This window comes from Paramisgurnus dabryanus, chromosome 10 (genome assembly GCF_030506205.2).
Source record: "Paramisgurnus dabryanus chromosome 10, PD_genome_1.1, whole genome shotgun sequence".
Classification (NCBI taxonomy): domain Eukaryota; kingdom Metazoa; phylum Chordata; class Actinopteri; order Cypriniformes; family Cobitidae; genus Paramisgurnus; species Paramisgurnus dabryanus.
The window spans coordinates 15,615,621-15,640,369 of NC_133346.1; the positions used below are offsets into that span (position 1 = coordinate 15,615,621).

The following is a 24,749-nucleotide window of genomic DNA, read 5'->3' on the forward strand; positions in this document are numbered from 1 at the left end:
AAATGTCAAATGGTGTAACCGATAATTGCACCAAAGAATGAGAAATATTAAATATTTTATCCACCTTAATGGCATGTAAGCGTAATCATCAAAAAAATAATAATTATAATTTTAAAATATCATTTTATTAGTTATCTCTAAATGTAAACTTGAATTTGCTTTTGTAATATTTGTCCTGACATATGCTGAAAACAGCTCTTTTTCTTAATAATCTTTTACAAATTATGTAAAAATGTTTGTAAAAAAATCATATTACACTAGATGATTATTAAAATATCATTTTATTAGTTATCTCTAAATGTAAACTTGAATGTACTTTTGTTATATTTGTCCTGACATATGCAGAAAACAGCTCTTTTTCTTAATAATCTTTTACAAATTATGTAAAAATGTATGTAAAAAAATCATATTACACTAAACTAGATGATTATATTTTATTCCAAAAAATTTTATGAATATATTCATATTTTATTTAAAAAAATACTAGTTACACCAATTAACACAGACTGGTTACACCACGTTGATATTTTTGCAATTATCCCCCAAATATTTTTTTCAAAAAGAAATAAAACCAGAAATTTTATACTTGGTCCTTAAAAAAGATTGATGCAAGTAATCTGCAAATTTATTTTGAAATTTTAACCCTTTTACATTTAATTGAACCATACAGACACAAAATAATTAATGTCACGTCATTGACCCATTTACAGTATAGTATATAGATATTCTTGGTATGATCTGTAAAGCATCATCTGAATTTGTCTGGCTATAAATGTTTACTGATGAAAGTGAGACACCTAGAGAGCTGTAGTGTTTCTGTAATGTTGGCAAATGATTTTGCTTCACATAAAATACTAAATAAAATGCACCAGACACAAACCTGAGCACACGGCAAAGCATTATATCATAGACATTAACCGTACGCTAAGCTACTTGTTTACGGCTGTATTTTTAAAACTTTATTGTGACAGCACATCCTTCAGACCCCAGCTGTATAATTTCCTGCATGCTGTTTGCCACATAGTTAGACCTTAAATTTAAAAGATGCTTTTGCCTAAGTGGTTTAGAGTGAGAGCCAGTGAAATATTTACAAGGGGAAGTTCAGAGCGGTTGTGTGTATGAGTCGGTGAGCCGCAAGGAAGTGAGATAACTTAGATTACCCGCAAACGCTCTCACACACACATACAGCCAAACTGTTATTCTTCGACAAATACGGCAATAGCCGGTTGATTCAAGTATTTATTATAGCAAAAAATGAAAATCTTCCCCTGCAGTTGATCTGATTGTGACATTTGTTAGCTCTCCCAGAGGTGCGGCCGATTTTCGGAGGAAGAAAAACTATCACCTGCAAATATTTGTGCTCAGGTAGATGAAATGAGGCCTGTGTGTACAGAATGAGCGAGACGCTATCAGCGACAGAGTTCTCCGAACCACCTGCTCTCTTCATGAATAATGCATGAACCGCACTATACACACTATTCTACCTGTGTGCCATCTGCCTGCTGTGGGACACTTCACCGCTCCTCGCTTGGCCTCGCCTTTGTACGCGTGGAGGTGTGTTCGTGCTCGGCGAGTAAGAGAGCTGTTTTGTCGATGGCACTTTCACAGGCGCACTTGATCCGCACTGAGGCATCGCTCCTGTACCCTTTTGTCGCAGTAAATTACGGCATTAAAATGACAGAAAAAAAGACTTGCTACAATTAAGGAACTGTGATTGGGACGTTTGTTTACGGTGCCAAGAGCAGCTGCACACGGGCGTAATTGTGCCAGTGGAAGTGAAACCGCTGAGACCAGTTCATTTGTTGTTTGCTAATTGATTCGATTTCTGAGAAATTACACTGTGTCTTGGTTAAAGTGATCATCCTGCACCGTGTGTGTATGTGTGGAGGAGGATTCGCTCTCTTTGTTTTCCGTTTATCGCATTTATTTACAGTCACAGCATGATTTGCTTTTAATTGGTGGCGTGAATGTGGAAGATTTTATTGAAACTATTTATCTTTTTAAAAAGTCTTTAATATGTTTTGATGGTTTATTCTAACCAAGAATAAATTACAGAGACAAATAAAATTAGCAAAACAACAAAATTGACTTTCTGATCGCTGACCAATGATTGTTCCACTAAGTGTTAGTCTTATAATGTCAATGCATGCCATTTAAAAAAATAGTCTATAAATGTTCTTTGAGGTTCATATCTAATATTAGCAAGATTAAAACATCATATTTTAAAAGTAAAAGGTTATTTTGCTGTTTGCTGTTTTGCAATGAATGATCAACAGTTTTGTATTTCAAAGTGGGAAGTTCACATAGGTTATGTTTGACTTGGTAAACCGCAAGGAAGTGAAAAAACCTAGATTACCCACAAACACTCACACACACCCACACAAACTCGCACACACATAGTGCAACTTAATTCAACAACTATGACAACAGCCAGCTGATTTAGTGTTTATTGCGGCAAAAAAGGCAGTTCATTGTGATTGTGGCATCTGTTCAGAGATTCACATACGGCAAAAAATATATTTTAAATATATGCTAAATACATTTTGTAGAAAGTAAAGCTCAGTTAAATATATTTTTACATTTAGAAATATATTTACTTTTAAATATCATATATCAACATATATATAAAAAAATTATTTCAAGGGCAAGCAAATACATTTAAAATGTTACATCTTATATGGCAAAAAGAATTTTTTTACAAACAATATTTTAAATATATGCTAAATAAGTTAATTTTAATTAATAAGTTTATTTTTGAAGTTAAAACTATATTTAATTTGAACCTTTTTGAAACTTCAGAAAACTTTTTGAATACAGGTTCGTAACAAAAACAAAGTTTTTCTTTCAATGCAACGTGAATATATTTTATAAAGTGTAAAAATCGTGCAATGCATACACCAAATTTCACTTTGGCATGCATATGATACTCCAGTCCTTTCCATTCACTTAAACTGTGCATCTTTTTTGTCGTTTTATTTATTGGTTTCTCAATTTTTTTGCTTTTTTTACCGTATTCGCTTCGGTATAGGATTAGAACAACTTTTTGTTTAAATAAAAATTACATCCAAACCCCAATTCTAACCCCAACTCCAAGCGACCATGGCTTAAATATAGACCAAAACATGGAGAAACTTATATATTAAATGACCTACTTAAGCAAATCTAACCCTAAACCCAAGCAAAAATGGTTTAAAAAAACAAAACAAAAATGAGAAACCAATAAATAAAATGACAAAAAAGAAGCGCTGTTTAAGTGAATGGAAAGGACTGGCGTATCATATGCACGCCAAAGTGGAATTTGGTGTATGCATTGCACAATTTTTACACTTTATAAAATATATTCACGTTGCATTGAAAGAAAAACTTTGTTTTTTAAGATTTTTACACTTTTTTTACTGTTTATACGCATCTACATGAGACTGGGTAGCTAAGTATATATTTTTTATGTGTTAAAATGTATTTATTTTTAAAATATATAAAAAATATATAGGTGAAAAATATTCCAAAATATATTTTAGCAAATATATTTTTTTTATCATTTTATATATTTAAAAATATATTTTTTGGCCGTATGGGTTAAAATACAATGACAGCTAAAATGAGCAACACAACAAAAATTGGCTTAACGAATGGAGCAAGTTGGGGCGGGACCATCTGTTGGATGGCCAATTACGGTGTTCTTTTCCAATTGTTGTTAGTTTTATAATGTGAAAGATGTCGTGAAATGCATTTTATTTTATATTATAAAAAGTCCAGTTGACCCTCTCTTCAAAAAATGCATGTGGCATTCAAGACTAAATGCTCACTGTTGTGATTGGCTAACAGTTTTGCATATTGAAGGTAAAGTTTACCCAAAAATGAAAATTCATTTACTCACTCTTATGTCGTTACAAACCTGTATAAATGTCTTTGTTCTGATGACAACAAAGGAAGATATTTTGAGAAATGTGTGAAACCAAACGATCATGAGCCCTGTTACCTTCCATAGTAGGAAAAATAATACTATGGAAGTGAATGGGGCTCATGATCGATTCAAACATTAAAATATCTTCCAAAACAGCATTTATACAGGTTTGTAACAACATGGGAGTAAGTAAATGATGTCAAAATTTAAATATTTTGGTGAACTATTTGTTTAAAAAGCTGCTGAGATGTACTCTTAAAACAATATGGGTCAAAATACTGAGTACGATTTGTAATGGAAAAATATTTATTTTTAAATGAGCATTTATAGATCCATTTTCCACCTTTTACCAAAATCTGTAATTCTATAATTACAAATGTGGGTGGCTTTGCCGCATGTTTACCAAGTACATGAAAATCAGATGAAAATACCTTTCATGATATTTTCACTCCAAAAGTATCCTCACAATTATAAAACATGACTGTAAGATTGGAGGCTCCATAAATGAATACATTTTGTTCATAGGCGGAGTTTGGGGGACAGGGGGTGCACTGCCCCCCTATAATTATGTTTGGTTGTTTGCTTCCTTGTCATATCTCATCAGTCCAGAAACACTCCTCATCTCAATAGTATTTCCGCTAGCACAGTTCATAATGATAAGACAGATGCAGCACTTTACAAATTGACAAAATAAACAAACATGATGGCATTTTTAAGAGCATTAATCCAATGTGGGTTAACTAAGAGGGCGCTACGCTGTCAGGCCGCATTAAAATCAGCTGGGGACCACTGTTAGTTTCTAATCACTGTTATGAATCTTTCATCTTTTTCTGCTTAGCAGCAATATCTCTTTGCAGAATATCCCATAGCTCTAATTAACTCCTCAAACATTATCCTCAGCCCTGGGGAAAGACTTTAAATGTTGCATTTAAATAAAAATATCAAGGATGAACACCTCTATTTTCAAAAGTGCTCCTATTGGTGTGCACTAAGGGGTTGTGTACACCAAAACTTTTATGCCCGCGGCCGGCGCATGTTTTCAATTGTTTCCAATGGAAGCTCGGCGTTTTTCAAATAAGCCAGCAGCTAGCGGGTTTTTTCCGCGCTGAAAACCGGCGCTCGGCGGTTTTTCCGCGCTCGGCGCTGAGCGTCGAGAGTTGAAAGAGATTCAACTTTGGGAGAAAAGCTCCGCTCGTCAATGTCAGTTCTCACACGGCCGCCCAATCACAGTGGAGGAGGGGCGGGACATTACCACAGCAACCAACCGGCTCGCAACTAAAGTATCACATCTACCAAAGCGCTCAGCTGAAGAAAGCTGGCACTCAGCTGAAAAACAGCTGGCAATCGGCGTCCTCAAGGCATTTTCAGCCGCGTTTAAAAGTTTTGGTGTGTCCAGCCCCTAAAAGAACAGAGGAAAAGACCACTTAAAAGTATTCAGTATATGCTTACAAGTATATTTAGCGCTGGAAGTTGACAGGTGTCTGTGATATTGTTTGTTAGTAGATGTTTCTATTCCATATTAAAGTATCTGGTTACAGATCACATAATACAGTATCCCATATCTGTACTCCTATTGGTAGGTGAATTACATTCTCAGGCATGCACTTGACATTGAACTCTCATTGAAAATTACTTTCGGATGTTTTCACGCTGCAAACTGCTTTTAGTGTGTGCGGCACTTGAACAAGTAAAGATTGGATTTGCTTTAGTGAATCGGTCAATCTAGGATTGAGTTAATGAGATATCACCTGGGATGGTTTGCCAAACTGGCAACTGTTATGCGTGTCAGGACTGCCCCCACACCTGTGCCCATTCACCAGCCATCATGCCCGTGTGGATGTTCTTTGGCCACGTTTCTGTTTGGTCGATCTCAAATGTGAATTAACTGTTTGGATTTGGTCAGAAACCTGAGGTAGTGGTTAGGCTGAATCCAACAGAGACGTCCAGATGAGATGGTAGATTAAAACATAAAACTTGCAGTTGTTTGACAGAAATGCCAGGATCTGTAGTGGTCTAGTTGTGTCTTATCACTTATTAACTATTATAATAATATCCTTTATCATCTGCACCAAGTCTTATCAGGCTCAAATTGTTATGTGACCCAGTCTCCCAATTGATATTAATTGAGTGAGGTCATTGATATTAAAATCAATGATTGAAATCAAACGTTGATGCTCCTAATCTCATAATAATAATAATAATAAGTGTTGTGTTGTCTGATTGGCAATGAAAAATATGATGATCTTGTATTCTGCAAGCGTGGTCAGGGCTTAAGGTCAATGGTATGACTACTTCCAGGTTTAAGTGACTCGGAGCTCAAGGGCAGATCTGCTAAAGGTCATCCAGTTATGGTTTTCCACTGAAAGGTTACATACAGTAGGTGTGTGGGCTTGGATAGCAAAGACAATCATGCAACAGTTTCATGTGCAGCTTTATCATGTGTGTTGTGAGCCTCTTATAAGTATAGCATATTGTGCGTTAGAAACAACAACGTAACACAACAGCTGATACTGTAAATGTCAGTTGTGCGACTTGATGTGTTGTTTTAACCCAACATTTTATGGTTTATTTAACGCCATGGGTGGGTTTGTCCCTTTTTAACCCCAAACTGTTTTTATATACTTTTTCTTCACTCTTTCTGTCGCATACTCTCAGTGGGACAGTCACTAAGGACATTTAGAAGAGAGCAAAGCTAATTTTATATTTTGCTTGTTGAGAGAGAGAGAGAGAGAGAGAGAGAGAGAGAGAGAGAGAGAGAGAGAGAGAGAGAGAGAGAGAGAGAGGAGGATGGGTGGCATTAAGATGTACACTGCAGTATATACAGGTTAGAGAGGCTTGTAACCCAAAGGTCACTGATTTGATTGTCATGGCCGGCAGATTGCAACTGAGGTGCCCTTGAGCAGGGCACGTTTCCCCCGATTGCACCCTGGGTACAAAACTTAGCTCATAGCTTAATCCTAGATCAGTGACATGACCAAAAAGGATGTTAAGGCACAGTTTTTATATAAAAAGGCTTTATTGTGTCTTTACATTTACATTTTTGCTTTTGTCAGACACTTTCTTTCAAAGCAACTTACTGTATATTGAATTCAAGCATTTTATTCTTTTACCGTTGCATCAAATTTGTGATGTTGTGGCGTCATGCTGTACCAAATGAGATAAAGGATAAAGGCTTAAAGCACAATAATTAAAGCATCAGCACTAAACATTTATAAATAAAAAGATGTTGTACACTGCACAATGGTTAAAGGTGCAGTGTGTAATTTTAAGAAGTATCTCTTGACAGAAATGCAAAATAATATACAAAACATTATTATCAGGGGTTTGTAAAGACATTTCATAATGAACCGTTATGTTTTTATTACCTTAGAATGAGACGTTTTTATCTACATACACCAAGGGTCCCCTTACATGGAAGACGCCATTTTGTGCGGCCATGTTTCTACAGAAGCTCTTAAAGGTGCCATTTGTCATAATTGAGGTAAAAGATTTAAAAAAATTAGCTACACGCATCAAAAGAATGAGAAGAAATAAGGGCAAAGATGTCATTAAAAAAATGACAACGTATAGTGCTGCAGAAATATCAATCTGAATTAGCATGCTAAATTACTAGCTACAGCCCGACTGGTGTTGTAATACCAGTTTCGACCATGGGAGGCGGTATGTGGGCCACGCACATAACCGCCAGCCAAACTACAATACACGAATAAGTCCGCATGTGTGGGAGTACAGCCCTCTACTACTACCGCTGTATTCGAAAACTAAGGCAGCTGACTTGTTCGCTTAACCTCTCGACGCGCACTAGCTCGCGGACGGAAGGACGTCAGTTTTTTTTTATTCTGCTAACAATATATATATAGCCTACTGTGTACAAACAACAATAATAATAACACTACTATACATCGTTTAAAAGGTCTAAGGGTTTAGCGTCAGTGTATGGTGTCCGTTTTGAGATTAAATTGCTCTAGTATCATAAATATAGTATTTTATTACAGAAGTCCAGATAACAACATGCATAATATAAACTGACTCCTTACCTTTGTGCTGGTATAAGGAACGCGAATCGAATCCAGTCTGTTTCAGATGTGTGAATAACCCATAAAAACTCTCCAACAAAGTACATCCAATGACCAGTTTTGTCCACAAATGCGTATAATCCGTGAAATATGGATATATTTTCCATTGTTTACATCAGATTTCATATGCACGTCTTGTAATAGATTATAATATACAATCTGAGGACTATTTACATCGTAACACTTGTATATGAGAGCACACTTGCGTTCAAAACCAGCGCTCAAACTTGATTGTACAAGTAGGCGGGAGTATAATACATAATATCCAAACAGCGCTGTCTAATATCGTGACGTCATCTGACTCGCGCGTTCCTCCAATGACTTCATGGAAAATATTGATAGACAGAACGTGTAGCCAATTAGAACACGAATTCAACGATCTTTGTGTGAAGCTTTATTTCCTGGTGTGGATACGGCATTTTATACGCTTATATAAGGATAAACAATAAAAAGAACGAACGTGTATGCATGTAAACAAAAGACTTTTATTTTGTGGCTGACTGGCACTTAGAAAAGGCACTAGTCTTACAAAAACTCTTGCAAGAACCTCATTTTTGGGTCTATTGACTTCAAACGTGAAATATAACTTCTTTAGACTTGTGGCTTTGGCCTCATTGCATTTATAGGTTTCACACATATATTTATCATTAAGATTTTTAGTGTTAAAAAAGATGTTATGCAAAAAAAAATTTATTACAATGTACTTCAGCCTCTCTAACTTTTTTTTTTTTAATCTTAAAATAATTTTGAAACATGGAAAACGAAGCTCAAAGTGTCTTCTATCTAATGATACCACAGTATGCTTATACTATAAATGGTTTAGTAAAAACAGCCCTTTTAGTGAAAGTAGGTATTTTCATGGTTTCGGGCCAGAATGGGGGTGCTTTTCAAGAGGTTAAGATTCATGAAGGCAGCTCAGAGAAATGCAATTCGGACAGCCATGGATTCGGACATGCCTTGATGCCTTCCTGCCTTGCAATAGGGGTTTCGGACGTATTTCAGTTCAGGGAAGAGAGCGGAAGAATGGCTAAAGCAAGAGACATTTACCACTACCACAAACATTTGCTGCAGGGAACAACGCGCTCGGAATCACAAATAAAATATGATAAATAAAGTAACCGAACCAGAGAAAATACTGGCACTGCTTTTCATCGCTGGAGACAACTAATGGACATGAAAGAAATGAGGTTCGACTCCGAAATGACAACTTTTGTTTTCGATTGGTAAGTAAGATGCTGTTAGTATTTGCTAGAAGTTCATTTATAATAGGCATTGCGATTGCTTGTACATGAACTACGGCTTCGTGCAGTAAATGTGGCTCCATCTGAAAGCAGCTGATGGCGAATCAAGAAACCGGCTTCACTGACGAGAAGCGCAAGACTATCGCATGCAAATTATTGCGCATCCTTAGCTGTTAGCGTTTAATAGTTAGCTCTACCCACGGATCCGATCCGGTTTTCACCCGTTATCTACCAAGCTGATGCTAAAATGTAACATTAGCTAAGAAGCTTGAAATGTCTTCGATTATAATGAACACCAAGTGGACGCACGAAACGTAGCGGAAAACATTGCAATTTTAATGAGACCGAATGTTTTTTTTTTTGTGACTAATGATAACTTAGTTGCTAATGTAAATCAAACTTGATATATGCTGCTGAATTTGCAGCTGCTAAATTAAAATAGACCAACTCACTTTTCTGGAGGTATACTGCCCCCGTCTGTTTGGCGTGTGGAGTATGAATTGATTTTTTTTGGGGCGGACATGTTAAATGGTCCCTTTAACGGACAAACTTTTTTATTAAATTGTCTCCAATGACTGCGTTTACATGCAGCCAATAACCCGTTCAAATCCGGAATATTAGCAATAACCCGGTCGCGCACGTCCATGTAAACACCGGCAAAAACCCGAATATGCTCATATTCCTGTTTTTAAAATCCCGAATATTACCCCTGGGTTACCTCTTTTCTAACCCGAAATTTTGGTCATGTAAACGCGCATCGGGATATTCCCATCAAAAGGAACATTGATTTGTGTACTGCGCATGTTCTATTCGCAAGGAATCTTGGTCTTTTGAGTAGAGGAACTTCTTGTATGCGCCAAAAAAACCCGCAGGGAATAGAGGTAAGCATGGTGAGAGAGATGCGCCACACTTTTAGAGCGAGGAGGAAAACAATTGCAACAACAGCGTTTTTCACGTTAAATTAATATATAGCTATTCTTGTTTTTCAAAGCATACATGTATAATAAAGGCCAAATAGATTGTCAATAGTTATGAGAGTAACTTTTTTTTTTGTGTGAATTTGAATTCAAAATGTAATACTATGCTATTCATATTTCGTTAAATACAGTGAATGTGTGAAAAAGTTAAAGATGACTGAATAACTGTAGCGTCGTCTGCATCTTGATGCAGTTTCTAAGATTAAAATTACTTTAATTTAACTGATCAACACAAATACAAAGCGGCATATAACTGATTGCTTACCAGCATTAAAACCACTTAAAATAAAAACCTTTTTTTCATTGTATACAGCGTCCGCTCCGTGGATAAGGATGTTGCAATAACGCCGGTGGCTTTATTATTAACTGACTGAATACTTATACCTGACATTTAGATATGAAAGTTTATCATCAACAGTACCTGCGTGAAACATTATAAACATTGATGATCATCTGCCGAGTCGACTGTTTCTGCACGTTCTCAGTCCGCTTAATTAACGGCTTTTCGTTCTATCCGCGTGAGGTAAACATTTTTGTTCTTTACTTTTTTACTTGCATGTATTTCTACATATTTTCGGCCAAGTAACACTCAGGATATAATGTAAGTTATTATAGATAGCATATAAGCTTGTTCTGAAAGGATGACAGTTATAAAAATTATCCATCCAGCTTAATTTAGCCAAAATAATGATTTATTCGTTTTCATACTTTATAGATGTTAATTTATCTACTAATATATTATTGAAAATGCCATAAATAAATATTCATTGCCTTCTGTAAGCTATTGCATTCGTTTTGTACATTTACAGGTGCATAAATACTGTCTAATTTTAATTTCTTTAAGACACTGTTGTGTTCTGTATTTACCGATGCTCTGTAAATATGCACTTAAAAAACCTTCTTGTTAGAAAATCGTTCTTCAATTTTTTTTTTTTTCAAAAATATATTTAGCTGAAGGCTAGTATAGCTTGTTAATCTTTTTCTCATAAAAGGAAAGACATGTAACTTAGCCTACCCTGCTTCTACATCGGTGCAGCTTGTTCTGGATTTAAATAATAATTTTATTTTAGTAAATGAAGGCGGTAAAACCGCATTGCGCAATAGTGAGCCACGCAAAATCACCGCATTTACCTTTTAATCACAGTTTACATCGGGATATTGCCAATTCCATGTATACAGGGGTAACTCTCTCTGCTCACGCATGTAAACGGGTTATTCCGAATGTTTCAGAAACCCGAAACCCGACCTTAACCTGACCATAACCCGAATATTTACAGCATGTAAACGTAGTCAATGATGACATGTTTGTCCTTTGTCTGCTACCATAGCTTCTCTATGCGTTTCAAAAGCAAGGGGTGAGCCGTGAACTGAGCTGTTGGTTGCAATTTGCAACCTCAACACTAGATGCCAACAAAATTTACACGCTGCACCTTTAAACTGTAATAATAAAAGTTTAGTTTTACAGTGTGTTAAATAAACTCACGATTGCACATTATTAAATGAAACCTTAAGGTTAGCACACTGTAAAAAAACTTGGCTGCCTTAAAAATTTTTGTTAAATCAACAAAGATTTACAAGTCATGTCAACAGAGATGAGTTGTCACAACTTATAAAATATAGTTGAGAAAAGTCAACTTAATTTTATAAGTTATAACAACTCATCTGTAGTTATAAGCATTCATCTAGTCAAGATAAATAATAGTAAGTTGAAATGACTTGTAAATCCGAGTTGATTCAACAAAAAAATTTAAGGCAGCAAAGTATTTTTTACAGTGCATGTTATTATTTCTCCACTGAAATAACTAATAATATGACACCTGTCTTCTGTCGCTTAGACCTGCAGCAGTGTAAATGTCATCATATTGTCTGTGCTGGAAGACTAGATTAATCTCAACAGTTTCTGAACTTTTATTATTTATGTTTTTTTGTGACCAACTTTTTCTTTCTACAAAATTTGTTTGCTTAAAAGTAAGTGAATTTATTCATTAATTTTGATAGTTTAATAAGGTGTAGTTCACCCAGGTGAGCATTTGGAAGGTTACATGATTTTAAATTAGATATCTGTTTAATTTTCTGGCTTGACCTTTTAAATTCATGTTGCCTTGTAATTACTTTCTGGGTTTCTATTTTAAAAGTTTTGCACTTTTGCGGTAGGCACACAGCTGAAATCAAACTTTTTGTGGTTTTGTTGATTAAATTTTTCATTTGTTCTTTTTTCCTTAAAAAAAAATATTTTTTGAACTTTATTTTTTTAAATATTTATTTAGAACATATTTGGGTTGATTGAACTTTTAAAATGAGGTTTCAGTGTTGTTGATCGTGGTGTTTGGCATTGTGTGTAGTTTCAAGTGTTTCGCAGCAGTTGTTTATTTTTCAATGCTCTTGGTAGGAAATATGCAAAATGAAAAGCTTTTCAGAATAGGTGGAAGCACATCTTACAGTTTCTCTTAGCATTCATTTCTCTTAAGATGCTGCATGTTTTACTACTTTTTTCCAGGCTATTACAAAATACAAAATATTTATTATTATAAATATCATATAATTTTATGTAGGAATCATTTTGTCAGTTGTTTGTCTTTTAGCCCCACCCAAAAAAAGTTGGTGTTGCGGTGTAACTTAAAAATGTAAATTAAAGTTGAATTAGCTAAACACTTTTTTAGACAAGCAGGTAACTTTTTTAAGTTGAACCGACAAATCTTTTTTACTGGTCCAAATTCCCAGCATAATCTCACAGGAATTTGTTACAAGTTGGTTAATTTTCGAGGGTGCTCGGTGCAAAGTTCGTCAAAACATACATGTAGCCCCTCATGTTTGTGGTTCGTAATTTCAAAATATGTGTTCTGCTCGTCGAGTGATCCTATGTGCATCACATGTCTTGTCAAAATAAATGCCTGCTGCAGACGTGTCTAAAGGGTTTATGATAAAAGAGACGCTCGCAGATACTCGCATAATCTCATGCATAATCACAGTTTATTGTTAAGTGTCTTGCATGAATTTTGTGAACGTGAGTGTCTCTTTTATCATAAAAGGTTTTGATGTGGTGCAGCAGGCACTTATTTTGAAAAAACACGTGATGAACATGACGCAACAAACACATATTTTGTACTCTGAACAAATATTTTGAATTTGCGCCCCTCGGATGAGCAGTCACGAGCCGCCACTGATTAATTTATACAAAGTGAATCGTATAAAAAAAATGATTGTTATAAAAAATTTATAATGAAACCCCACCCCTAACCCCAAAGTTAGGTGTGAAAGCAAATGGTACAAAAATGTACAAATGTGTTTGTAAGAATAAATGCAAATTAGCCACCTCGTAAAATACGATGTGCTGAAAATTCCTTCGCACATAACCAAATGTTAAACATCAAAAGTTTTCTTGATTGGCTGTGATTTGCTGATTTAATTTTGGGCTGTGAAACTATCAGTGAGTTTATTTTTAATCGATTCAGACTTCCCATTGCTTGACAACAACAGCACATGAGATGTTGAACTCTGGTGTAAGGACCATCACAGAGATACATCCATGTTTCATCACGGCCATTACCAACCTCCTAATTTAGTGGTCATCCAATTTACAGTTTATGAGTTGACACATCTCTGTTGTCAACCGCATACATAAAAATAGAAGCAGATTCGCACCTATGTTCCAATGTTGTTTTGACTGATTTCCCAACGGATCGTGACTTTTTGAAAACATAGAGAAAAAGAAAATTATATGGTAGAGATCAAGGAAGATGGTGCGAGAACTAGAGAAAGGAGTTGGCAGGTCATTCAGAAAGCAGATAAATAATGTATTCTGCCTACCTTCAGTAATGTGAATCCATTTCACTAGATCTCCCTCCACCTAACTGCAGGAGCCCTCAACCTGGGTCGTGAATGACCTTCTGTCTTCACTTGTTCTGATCCTGAGACTCTGATGCTCAGAAGATGTGAGGGGAATTTGTTTGCTCTATGGCATCATTCAGCACTTCTATGCATTTTTATGTTTACAGTTAACAAAGTAAAAGACAAAGTACAATTGATATAAGTGTGTGCGGGCGTGTTTGTGTCTGCAATGTGCTTTCCAGAGGCATGGAAAAGAAATAAGCACCACAGCTGGCCGATGGGCTCTCCAGTCAGGGAGCCTGTGGAGAGGCCCTTAGCATCTCTCTCTCTGTGTGTCTCTGTCTCTCTCTGTCTCCTGCTGGATGTCTTATAAAAGCTTATAAAACTATGTCTGAGGACAGCCCCTTGAATCAGGCTAATTGTGACGCACTGCAAAATTTGATGCAAAATTTGTATAGCATTGCATGAAACTAGAGACTTTATTTATCTCTGTTCCTCTCATTAGCCACCGTAAATCCAATCTGTTTTCACCGAGTCCTAATCGTGCAATTAATCACATTTCCTCCACACTAAAGACTGCATTCAATTGTAAGTAAAGTTTTGTGGTTTTAGGTTCGTGTGTGAGGCTTTTTTGAATGGGACCCCCCCACCCACTCAAAAAGGGGTGTGCCAGTTAAAGGGTTAAAATTTCAAAATAAATTTGCAGATTAATTGCATGCATTCTTTTTTTTAGGACCAAGTCAAAAATTTCTGGTTTTATTTCATTTTGAAAGAATATTTGGGGGATAATTGTCTCTCTCCATAATTGGCAAAAATGTAAATGTGATTTAACCTGTCTATGTCAACTGATGTTACTATTTTTTTTTTTTAAGAAAATATAAATATATTCATAAAAAGTGTGGAATAAAATATAATCATCTAGTTTAGTGTAATATAATTTTTTACATAATTTGTCAAAGGTTATTTAGAAAACAGAGCTGTTCTCAGCATATGTCAGGACAAATATTACAAAAACACATTCATATTTACATTTAGAAATAACTAATAAAATTTTATTTTAAAATTATTGTTATTATTATTATTATTATTTTGATGATTATGCTTACATGCCATCAAGGTGGATACAATATTTAATATTTCTCATTCTTTGTCACAATTTTCAGCATATGTCCGGACAAATATTACAAAAACACATAAAATTTTACATTTAGAAATAACTAATAACATTATATTTTACAATTATTATTATTTATATTTTTATGATTATGCTACATGCCATCAAGGTGGATAAAATATTTATTATTTCTCATTCTTTGGCAGAATTGGCGGTTACACCATTTGACATTTTCAAGTCCATTCAGTCTTAACTTTCATAAAAATGGTGCAAATTTAATTTTTTATTGCATAAAATTAACAAATACACTATGTGCATTAAAATAAACCTGATGCGTGCTTTTGGTTTAAAACAAAAATGTTTTTTAAAAAGATTTTTGAATTTCTCATCTAGCCAAACTGTTCCAGATATGTATACATTAGGTACCAGTATGTACCTTTGAGGTACTAATATGTGCTCTTTAGGTGTAAAGTTGTACTTTTCAAAAGGGTACTGCCCCAGTTTTCAACAGGGTTTACATTGTGTATATCAAGCAATGGTCATCATTATTGTTGATATATGTTGATGTAATACATTTTTGTATTGCTTGGTAGTCCCACGTACAGTAAAATCTCTTTTTCTGTTTGGCTGTGATTTCTTCTTTTTATTTAATCTTGGCGAGGTCCCAGTTTTTTTATTCTCCTTTACTTGTTACATAATTTTCTGGCATTCTAGTAATTCCAGACTTTCAATTGGCTTGCATCAGCAGCAGCACCGCTGATGTTGACCTCTACAGTCATCACTTTTTCGTTTTAATATAAATACAGATTATTCATCTATCACGTCCTCCGCGGGCTGTCTTTGTGTATGGTATATATGCGTGTGTACGGTTTTTCATTAGCTCCCCTATAAGTCCCTTCCTTTCACAAGGTGATGTGTTATTGCCTGTCTAACAGTGGGGTGCCATGATGGATGTCAGTTTTGTGAATTATTCCTCGGTGAGCTAAGTCTTTATTTAGTGTTCTGCTCAGATCCTGGCGAGCAAGGGCTCATGACTGACTTGTGATTATTGTCTTTGGTTTAAGACAATGATGTTCCTTTCAATTACAATGATAAATAGAACAGTAATTATGTTATCATCAATAAGGAATTTGGATGAATGGCTGCTGATTGGTCAATAGCTGAGATATTCATTCAAGATATTTGTGCATCGCCCATATGCAAAATGTACAGCTGATTGCTGTCTTGTATTTTGTTGTATTTCTTTTTTTAAATGTTTTGCATAACACTTTTGAGTCATCACTGTATTTACTATATAACACCTTTTTAATTGAAACCAGGCCCTAAGAAAGTGAAGCCAAAACGTCTCGATCGCCCCCCAGTGGCTGGTCCTAGTGAAGGTCTTAAACCCCGCCTCCCTAATGATATTCAATGGGACTTGAGACCAACTAAACAATTTAATTAAACTTCAATTATCTTTTTTCCGAAGCTGGTTTCTGTCATTTACTGTAGTTTTTATCACGCTGATATAAATTCAAGTGTTTGTTTTTAAAATAAGTATGTTTTAGTTAGTTATTTAATGCTATAAAAACTGTGGTGTCACGTCATGATTGACAGCTGTGATATGCGCATTCTGTGAGAGCGAGGGCGGGATATTGATTTCGCGGCTTTACTTCCTGCTCACTACTGCGCATGACTGGTACCGAAATCGCTACGCAGACTCAAGACCCAAGATGTCCACACCGTATCGGAAAACTGGGTTCACTTTTCATAAACGGAGGAGAGTGAACCGCCGTCGTCCTTTTTTTTTTTACCGTCTATGCTTGAAACTTGAGGGTAGGGATTTTTGTTTTGGTCCAGCGAGCAGCACCATCCACATATAGAAACAGCCCAGCATGGTGCCATTTACTTGCAGCCATTAAATTTCCTTCAGAAAACATAGAAAGCATCTTTTATTCTGTTTTTGTTTTAACCATACGTGCTGAATTTCTTTAACACCCCCACACAAGTCAATACACCTGCCATATAATTAGCTTAATATCATCTGGTTTCTATCCAAAATCTAGACATATTTAGATCTGAAATCAGTTCAATTCAACAAATTTATCTGCAGCCTTTCTCGTGTCTCGCTTTTGATTTAGTGTTTAAGGGATGCGAGTAACTTCCTCGCCTTATGTACCCATCCCCGTTATTTGTTTTTTCGGAGATCTTTCATGAACCATATCAGCAAAACACTTCGAAGAGCTCAATGTTGAGGTCTGATGTTAAAGGTTGAATTCAGCTCCATATGTTGCTGTGTCTCTCAAACATATTCTGTCTGTCTCTTTCAGGAGCCCCAGGCCAGTTCCCTATCGTCCAGAACATGACCGTGACAGAAGGTGGGACAGTCAACTTGACCTGCCGAGTGGATCATAATGACAACACCTCCCTCCAGTGGTCAAACCCGGCACAGCAGACGCTCTTTTTTGGAGATAAGAAAGGTAAGTTTGTGAGGCACAACACTCACACGGCTCTATATCTTTTCTGGTGTGCTTTTGGGTGAGATGCTTGGCTAAATTTATATTTTTAAAAGGATAATAAATGTAAATGTCATTATTTTTAAGGATATTTGTGCTGTTCATAAACAAATTATAATAATGAACAGTTACTAGATGTTAAAATATGTATCTCAAATATAGGATGCCTTTAAAGGATAGTATTCATTGCTTTTACTACTGCTGTATATGTGGGTTGAAAGACTTAAGGCAGTGAGTAAGATCTACACTAGTATCAGCTATAAATTCACACATTTGTATATACAACTGCATTTCATTGTACGTTGTCTAGATTTTCTCCCAGGCTGGCCTTGATGTTGTAAATGGCATTGTGTTCACCTGTTGTGCGACTGGTATGCTATAAATTCCCGTAGAGAGTCAATATCGATCCGAGCGTGCTTTATAAGACACACTTTCACCCATAAACACCCTTAATCAAGAGCTGATGTGAAATCAACAGCTAGACAATCTCACTCGCTCTCTCAGACTCTCTCACACACTCACGCTCATACGACGGAGGTTTGATTAATGTTGCAGAATACTAACAGATTACGTTTGATAAATGAGGTACGGATGGAGAGCCATTTAAAGACTCTTCGCTGCGGCATCAAAGATATCTACTGTTCCCAGATCAGATCGATACAGAGCAGAAGCTTTATCACGCACTTCCCAATGCCCTGTTTATTATGTCGCACAGGGTTTTTGCATGGAAATAATCTCTGGACATATTCAATACAAACACTGGATTTTATAATGATATTGTGAGGCTGTCAGCGAATTCCCCGGGTTTTTATTGAGAAAATAAATGTCCTTTGGGTCAAAGAAATATCCTGATAGTGTGATATACAAGCACATGCAAATCTAAAAGTGTATTGCATAAATACATACTGTAGGATCTGACACTTCAGTGCAGGGCTCCAGACTGCCACCAAATGGTGGCATTTTGCCACCAAAATTTAAAAGTGTGCCACTGAATTTTACATCCAGTCGCAAATGTGTGGGCAGTAAATTTGACCCTATTTTGTGATGTGACACTGAATTTGACACAGTGACATTGTACTTTCTGCATCTATCATCAAAGTTTTTGTTAGTAATACAGTGGAAATTTGTAGAAATGTGATTATTTGGTTAGCATGTTGATTTACGGTGTGTGCCCCTAAATTTTTTGGTTGCTCCCCTAAAATTTTCAGTTGGGGGCCACTGTGCTCCTAGTGAAAAAAGTTAGTCTGGAGCCCTGCAGTGGCTTTTTATGTGTTTGTGTGATATCACCGTGTTCAAGGGCGGCACTGGTTTCAATGCAGAGAGCTGTATTATGTTGCCAGGTCTTCTCCCACCAAGCAGTAAACAAAAATACCCATATATAATATCCATGAGTGATAGTGAGATATGGATACAATGCAACAGATACATTTGTATACCCACAGCCATATCCTTGTTTTGAAATTAACAAGGATAAACTATATTTACTGTAGTTATATAAACTGTTAAATGGTCAAAATATGTAGCCCACTGGGACAGTACCCTTTAATAAGCTCCTAATATGTACCATTAGGTCAGTGGTTCTCAAACTGGGGGGCGTGAGATGGTGCCAGGGGGACCCCAGTTTTGTTTTGAGAAGTTTGAGATGTATATGTCATGAGTTTCCAAGCCACTGCATTAGGTACAGATAAAATGTATATACATTTGGTTGCAAAATGTACCTCTGAGGTACTTATATGATCTCTTTAGGTTTAAAGCTTTTGGAAACTGCCCCATTGATTGCTGCAAAAATGACTACTTTCAACCCCGCTTTAGGTCAAAAAGGGACATTCCCAGCCTAATTTAACCTATGATGGAATGTTTCAACCCAAAATCATGGGATTTTTACCTCATTGTTGGGTCCAATATACTGTAGGCATTTACTGGGTTAATTTAACCCAACAGTAGGGCATTTTTTAAGATTATATGCTTAAATAATCTGGCATCAAGACAACATAAAAAAATTGGATCTACAATAACTTTAGACAAACTATGCATGCATGTAATGTTTCTGCATTGCAGCATCTACCATTAATACTGTAGGTGTCTGATATTTCTTTTATCATTATAGCATCAATGCTGGTGTATTAAATCAGGTTTGAGGATGGAAATGAAACACAGGTTCCTCTGACGGTCATGTTTTTTTCTGCTGCAGTTATTATTAAACGTGTGAATATTTCTTGATGATAACAGCATATTTCACGGCCGTGTAATTTAACTCATCACATCAGCCCATCGGCTCTCACCTCTTTGCTTTCTCCATCAACCTGTAGATAATTTGTGCAGATGTACTCTCATGCTGAGCTAACACAGCTTTTTCACAATTACCTTCTTCAGTGAGTTCAGTGGGAGGAACTCTTATTATTGTTTGAATGTAGGCCTGTAAAAAGTACTGAGAAGGTTAATATAACTCGATTAAAAGTACATTATTATAAAATATAAGTGACAGTAAAAAGTTTTTTTTAACAAACTTGGCCTTTGTAATTCTTTGAGGACACACCATAATCTATAATTGTTTTACTATACCTCCTATTTCTTTAAACCTATGATCTGAAAATGTTAACTTTAAATTCAGGTGCAGGACTTGTTTGAGGTTTTTTAGTGATTTTCAGTGAAATATACAGTACTGTGCAAAAGTCTTAGACTTTACTGTGCAAAAGTCTTTTAATGTCCATCCATATTTATTTTTCACTCATTTACTTAAAGGTATAGCGGAGGATTTTCTTGAATTTTAGAAAAGAACCGCCTTCTCCACTTTTAAAAAAAAAATGCAATTGCGCAACACTCCTGATTGACAACTAGGAGGACCAATAGTCTTGATGATCCTCCGCAATACCTTTAAAGGGGACATGTCACAATAATTTTTTTTAAATGTCAAATAAATCTTTGGTGTCCCCAGAGTGTGTATAGGAAGTTTTAGCTCAAAATACTAAATAGGTAAATTATTATAACATGTTAAAATTGACACTTTGTAGGTGCGAGCAAAATGTGGCGTTTTGGGTGTGTCCTTTACAATGCAAATGAGCTGATGAAATGCAAACACTGATCACAATGATGGTGGTTTGTTGCAATTGAAACTCAATTATGCTGTGAATTATTTTCTTTCTCTTTCTCTCCGCACTAAATGGCAGTGCTGTGTTTAGATTAGTGGGCGGTATTATGATAATAAGATCTCTTTATCACATCATAAGGAGAGCCAAATTTCAATTACCTAATTTTTTACGTGCTTGCAGAGAATTGTTTACCAAAACTAAGTTACTGGGTTGATTTAAAAAAAAAAAATTCTAGGTTGATAGAAGCACTGGGGACCCAATTATAGCACTTAAACATGGAAAAAGTCAGATTTTCATTTAAGATACAAACTACAGGGAAAATACAGGAACTATGTACACAAAATTAAAAACAAAACAATTTTCAGAACAAAATGTCTTCTTCAGGCATCGGTCAGTAATTAGTGTTACCTGTCTTGGCATGAAACACATTTTGAGCTTTTTTGAGGAGACTGAAGTCCTGAAGTCATTTGATAGGAACAAGAAATTAGGATTTAATTTCATTTAAGTTTAAGAGATCCTGCAGCTGCCTGCTATTGCTCAAGTGGAAGGGGAGTTTACCCTAAATACTTGACACTTCAGCTTATACTTTAATACTGTTTTTAATAATACATACACATTTCCTGTATTTTCTGGTTGTATTTTAATAAAGAAACTGAGAAGTAATTATATATGATCACTATACAATTGCAAAAACAACAAATCTAAAGGTAGCATGGTGGCCTAAGACTTTTGCACAGTACTGTACATTTTTGCAATATTGGTTGAAGTCTCTTCACACCTTAATACAAATTAATAAAGTGGTCTAAATATTAAAACTATATGTCTTTTGTGAAAGTCTCAGTACTATAAAATGTTCTTGGCTGTGGCCTATCATAACTTTGTATATAAAAAAAAATTCTCACTTATTACTCGTGTACTTTACACTTCGTTTGAGCTGTCGCAATGTACGCGTCCTGTGCTTTTACGAGAACAGCAGGTGTGCGGAGACCGAACCGGTCGAGCTTTAGAAAGTGTTGGGACAGTACGGTCCTATGGCAGCGAGAGGGCTAATTATTAACACCATGAGCTTTAGATGCGAACGGGAACTTTCACATTTAGTAAGCAGCGTAATGAGACTCGTCGAGAGCAAAGCCAATGAAGCGATAACAGGAAGCTGTGAAATTTGTCTGCCTGATGTGGTGTGATTTGATTTAAAGCCCGGTTCAGTCCAGCTGATGGAAGTGTGTTTGCAGCCTGCAGTTTGTGCCAAGAACTGCTTGAGGAGTTTGTGCTTTCGAGCTGTCAGTCTATCTGATCGCAGCCTCGAGAGAAAACATCAATCACAGGCTTTCTCGCAAATGTAGATGTTACTCTTAAGCCGCCGGTCTGTTGTGCTTTAGTGTTGGCTCTTATCACCACTGTAAAAACTCAACTAAAGTGCCCTGAAATGCGCAACTTGATGCACTGACGTAATTTCCACTGAAACAGGAAGTTATTCTATGGCTCCTCCCACTTTTTTATTAGCCAATAGTGTTAAGTTTACCTCAGAGTGCATCTGATGAGAAACTGATGTGTAGAATGGGCGTTAAATCATTGGGGGAAGTTTTTAATGTTTACGTTTCTTGATTTGATGGGGCCTTTAAACCAGTGGTTCCCAAACTTTTTCAGCGTGCGCCCCCCCTTGTGTACGGTGCATTCCTTCTAAAACTCAACATTTTAATAAAAAAAAAAAACATTTAATTATACAAAAAAGTAGTGCTTTTGGTTAGTAGCCTTATTTTTTTAGGTTTAATTACACAGAATTCATGATAAATGAATGTATTTTATAAAATGTCATAAAAGGGGGGCCCCCCTGGCACCATCTTGCGGCCCCACTGGGGGCCCTGCCTCCCAGTTTGAAAACCACTGCTTTAAACAATCTGTTTTCCTGATAAACTTTGTAATGGGGCGGGAGTAAATAATGTGGTTAGAGTGACCTTTTGCTAAGTTGTCACGTTTTTAACTAGTTTTCTTAAAATCCACATGAATGTGTTTTATTCAAATTTGTTGATTGCCGTCGTGTTTCGGGTACTAGGTCTGTTTGGCATTTTAATTATATTGTGCATCGAGTGTTTTCAATAGTTTATGTATTTATGACGTCAGCACTTTGTTCTTATTGTACAGTTTTTATAAAAGGCTTGAGATGAAGCGCATCTAAAATTGTGTAAAGGCAATTTGCATAGATGTCTTAAAATAAATAGACACTCACTACAGTAAAAAAGATTTTAAGTCAAAACAAAATAACTTTTCAAACGATTGCCTGTTCAAACGATTGCCTTTATTCTATTGTTTTATTGTTCAGTGCTCATGTTGAAGCCCGTCTGATAAGCATGCCAGCCTATGGCCCTTTTTGAAACTTGGTCCGTTGCCTAACCATTCTGTCCCTCCCTTATTTCATCCAACGACGCGCGTGTGAAGTATGTGTGCTCTACTGTGCTGCTTTTTACAAGTTTTTGGATAGTTTTGCAGCCTTGAGGAAAGTGAAAATGAGGGAAGGGAGAAAGGGAGATTGCAGACATTTTGTGCTTGGCCAAAGGGGGTTTGTGGGAAATATTCACAGCTGCTATTTTTTTTCAAGTCCCGTTGAGCGCATGCACAGGTGCAGATGTTCGTTCTCGACAAATGCCACTTAGGCTAATCGCTGAAGAACCTCAATGGTGCGTTGTTCTGCATGCGTGAGGTTATATGCCGCCATACACTTCTCTCAGACTCGAAGTGCTGTTGGAGGACACGGTGCCCTTGAGAAAAGATGTAATTACTAAAGTAAAGAATGTGTGATTGTGGACCGTGGGCCCTCAACTCCTCCTCCTCCTCTTTTCATCCCACTGATTTTAGCTGCACACAGACATGACATAAAGAAAATGAAGAGGGAAATTTCTCGCTTTTACAGGTGTTGCATTATTCGCCATACACTATTTTTATTTATGCTACTCCTACTCTGTCTTTGTGTATTTTTATACGCACATGCATATTGTTTATGCTATATGGTGCAGTACGTGGAAAAATTTCTTAGGTTACGTATTTAATCCTTGTTCCCTGAGAAGGGAACGAGACGCTGCGTCACCCTTGCCATACTTCCTCCGTCCCTGTTACGCCGTCTTCAGCAATATTTCATCTAGAGAGGGCGTTTTCAGGTCGCCTTTTTATACTTCCTGGCTCCCACGTCACCCCACCAATGGTTGACTTTAATATATACATTTAGACACACTCGCGCCTGGGGCGAGTTCCCTCGAAAGGGAGCAAGGACATATTGCTGGTTTGGTTGTTAAGCTTGTTAAATAGGTCAAGGTGTATTTTTTATCTAATTTAGTTTTGATCTTTTAAGTTGATGTTTGTAGTCCTGCTGGTTTACTGTTGTGTCTTGTAAAATTATAAGCAGTATTCACCGTGTTAATATGGAGCCTCAGTAAATGAGTTTTTATGTATATCCAAAACCCCTAGCTTTGGGAATCTCGCAGGAGTTTAACAATGTGGACACAACCCTGATCAACTACATGAACCAGCTTGGACCAGCTATAAATCATGTAAAACTAGATACTATCAGGAGATTTTAGCTGGAGTTTTAACTTTTTTGTTAGTATAGGTACAAAAAACAAATGCAATATGAACAAAATGCAATAACATAAAAGTTCATCCTCTGAAAACAAGTCGTCATATCTTTTCACACTTTTTCTTATCAGGTGAATTCATCTGGTTGTCTTTAAAGGGACAGTAAGTAGGATTTACCCCATCTAGTGGTGAAATTTTATTTTGCATTCAAACGAACAGTGCTCTCTAGCGCCTCGCTTTTCCAAATGCTTGTTGCAACTACGGTAGCCGTTATGTACTCATTGATGTCCTTGTCCGTTTCAGCTGGTTCACGTGTTTGAATGAAAACTCGTTGTGGAGACGCGTTGGTAGGCTAGTGCTTTTTGTCCCTCTCTGCTATTATAATTTATCACTATAACTTCTCTTTACTTACCCGTTCAATGTAAGTACAGAGAAGAAATTCTAAGCTTACAAAGAAA

At 36.2% G+C, this 24,749-nt stretch overlaps 1 protein-coding gene across 4 annotated transcripts in view; it reads left to right on the forward strand.

Annotated features, from left to right (window-relative positions):
• The window catches only part of cadm2a (cell adhesion molecule 2a), a 679,060-nt gene that overhangs the window by 580,971 nt on the left and 73,340 nt on the right, over positions 1-24,749 (forward strand). For 3 of the 4 annotated variants that reach the window (XM_065290674.1, XM_065290677.2, XM_065290676.2), the window contains one exon: positions 17,450-17,599. In XM_065290674.1, coding sequence (XP_065146746.1) covers positions 17,450-17,599 — 150 coding nt within the window. Of the gene's footprint in view, positions 1-16,837; positions 16,956-17,449; positions 17,600-24,749 lie in introns of those variants that run through there. The other variant, XM_065290675.2, reaches the window with a different exon arrangement.